Raw genomic sequence first — 2,664 nt, 5'->3', positions numbered from 1 at the left:
GGCTACTGCCCAAAAGAAAACAAACTGAAACAGAGGCATCAGGGGGGGTCAGCAAAAAAAAAAAAAAAAAAACAAACAAACAAAACAAAACATGTAAGAACTCACAAAGGAGATGCATGCAGCCAGAAGGAGGATTCTGACCAACAGGTCCTCAAACTGCTCCGCCACCAACTCCCAGATACTCTTTCCTGATAAACAGAAAACACACTGATTTAAATATGCCCTGGTACAGACTGTGTTCATGTGCTTAAACTATACCAATTAGGGTGTTTGCACATGCAAAACCGATGAGGGAATACATTTTAAGAAGGCTACACAGCCTTGTTTAAAAGTCATATCCGTCTATCAGCGCTTGTTTATGTTAAGTGCAGCAAATATGCGATCCATGCACCCAGCAGGGGACATCTCCTGCAACAATGTGTGGTAATGGCGTATTATTAGCTGTGTGGGGACGCGCCACGTCTGCGGCACAATGAAGTGCAGCGAGAAGCCAAGAGATAGGTGTTAAGCAAAATGACCACATTAGCTGTCATCACAGGAAGTGAGCGGGACAGGTGGCTTCACGCCGAGGGATGCGCTTTGATGGACAGAACATGCGATCCAGACACGGATGAGGGAGTAACAGGTGTGTAGGCGGACTCACCCTCCTCTGCTGGCAGCTCTGCAGGTAAGAACAGAACAGAAAATATGAATGAAAGCCGTACATTTGCTGTCTCCACAGATTCAGAGGGATTAAATGGCAACGAGAGGGATGCTCTACGTGGCATACACAGATGCTCAGCTCAACAGTTGACTTCCTTTAATCGTGCACGCACGTGCAGCTGAAATGTTCTTTGGTGGAAAATTTTGGTTTTGAATTCAGAATGAGTTTCTCGGCGTCTGCAGAGACGGATCTGAAAACTTGACTGACACACTTTCATGGCATTCCCTAACGTGACACCTAAATGTGCCTGCTCCATAAACGTAACCACCCAGCGTTTGTCTCTCTCACACACACACACACACACACACACACACACACACACACACACACACACACACACACACACACACACACACACACACACACACAGCTGGTGTATTTGTCAGTCCTTAAACACTTCTCCATCTTCCTCCTCTGTTTTTTCATCCCTCCATCTCTGCTCGTGTGATGCTCATCCACCACGACAAATCCAGTGAAGGATATTGAATAAATTATTAAAAAATAAAAAATCTCATCATTCACTGCCTCTTTGTCCCGGCCTCCTGTTTCTTTCTCTCCCTCACCGTTGAAGCCATACTTCTCCAGGTTCTTCTTCACCTGCTCGGGTGGCAGACCCGTCTCTTCTGTGACTCCAAAGTAGGCCAGAACGTCGGCCGACTCTTTGATGTGCGCGTTCTCCATCCTTGGCAGAAACGGAGAGGCTTCGGGAGAAAAACAGAAACACTCACATCAACCCGACAGGCTCAACTGGGAGACAACTGAGGTAAAAAAAAAATAAATAGTAATTATAAAAAGTTTCTTCACCCACCACTTTCTTGAGTGTGGGATTGGGATTATGAACCGGAGACCCCCCCTGTGCTGCTCTCTCTCTCTCTCTGGGCTGTTCCTCTCCTCCCGGACTGACAGAAAGTGCAACCTGGCAAACTTTCTTGAAAAGTTTTATACAGATGAAAAACTGGCCCCATTGGTGCTCCCTCCACACGCTCTCTCTGCTCATTGGATGGGAACGTCCTCAATAGGTGGGAAGGGATTGCCCAGTGGCAAAGAATAGGCAGAGGGGAGGTGGACAGGGTGGGCGAGGGCAACAACTGCAGAGGGGTCCACGACCCGGTGGGCTGGAAATAAGATGTGATGAAGAGAGGTTGCACGGTTAGAACAAAGACAAGAGGAAGGGACACTGATGGGCACATGTGTGCTCACGTGTCAGCAGAGACACGGACGCTCAGCTAACAAATGAACGGACGCCCGGCGAGAAGGTTTACATTCATACTCCATGAACTTTCTCTCTCTCTCTCTTTTTTTTTTTTACAATTTGTTGTTTTGCAAACACAGACTTCAATGGTTCTTATTGGGAATTTGCGAGTAGCCCTGGGACATTCACGTGAAGTAGAAGTGAAAACATTAAGAAAAATCAGAGGTTTGACAGTGATTTGTTCAGCCTCTATGTGTAATTTAAATCCATTAAAAATACAGCTCTTCTGCTAAGGTTTGCAAGAGAACATAAGTAAAAATTTGCATGAGAGGGACACCTATGGGGGAGGTGCAGATATCCACAGCTCAGCTGGGAAACAAAAAGCTTGACAGGATAGCTGTAGGTCGTCCCAAATAGCCATCTGCTGCTAAAAGAAAGCCATGATAAGTCTTGTTGGCTACTTGCCACAAGGCCAGTAGGAACCGTGTGGAAGTAGTTCCTCAAAAAAATTTAACTTTTTGACCCAACACCCCAAACACCTGTTCAAGAGAAAAGATTCTCCCCCCAGCAGGACAACAGGAACTTGAGTTGTTGAGTGAAATGATTTAGATCAAAGTTTAGTAATTTACTAGAGTGGCCCAGTCAAAGTCTGGTCCTAGTTAGTTGTCAGGAACTGATATTCACAGACAGCCTCCATCCATTCTGACTGAATATGAGCTTTTCTGCAAAGAAAAGCAGCAAAATTTGAGTCTCTAAATGTCCAAACCTG

General features: G+C 45.8%; 1 protein-coding gene and 1 long non-coding RNA gene across 3 annotated transcripts in view; one reads left to right on the top strand and one right to left on the bottom strand.

Moving 5' to 3' along the window:
• LOC106957436 (uncharacterized) overlaps window positions 1-1,237 on the top strand; it is an 8,335-nt gene extending 7,098 nt beyond the window's left edge. The window contains exons 2-3 of the long non-coding RNA XR_001426946.1: window positions 539-625; window positions 722-1,237. This is a non-coding gene — a long non-coding RNA (uncharacterized LOC106957436). The remainder of the gene's footprint in view (window positions 1-538; window positions 626-721) is intronic.
• atp2a1 (ATPase sarcoplasmic/endoplasmic reticulum Ca2+ transporting 1) overlaps window positions 1-1,624 on the bottom strand; it is a 21,469-nt gene extending 19,845 nt beyond the window's left edge. For both annotated transcript variants that reach the window (XM_015048785.1, XM_015048784.1), the window contains exons 1-4: window positions 1,512-1,624; window positions 1,267-1,404; window positions 644-661; window positions 106-188 (exon numbers count right to left, since the gene is read on the bottom strand). In XM_015048785.1, the coding sequence (XP_014904271.1) occupies window positions 106-188; window positions 644-661; window positions 1,267-1,384 (219 nt within the window). In that variant the 5' untranslated portion in view covers window positions 1,385-1,404; window positions 1,512-1,624. The remainder of the gene's footprint in view (window positions 1-105; window positions 189-643; window positions 662-1,266; window positions 1,405-1,511) is intronic.
• Between the last annotated feature and the right edge of the window lie 1,040 nt (window positions 1,625-2,664).

This window comes from Poecilia latipinna, unplaced genomic scaffold (assembly GCF_001443285.1).
Source record: "Poecilia latipinna isolate Pla-1442-1.1 unplaced genomic scaffold, P_latipinna-1.0 Scaffold902, whole genome shotgun sequence".
NCBI lineage: Eukaryota > Metazoa > Chordata > Actinopteri > Cyprinodontiformes > Poeciliidae > Poecilia > Poecilia latipinna.
Note: the sequence above shows the minus strand (reverse complement) of the source record. Positions and strands in the feature narration are given on the sequence as shown.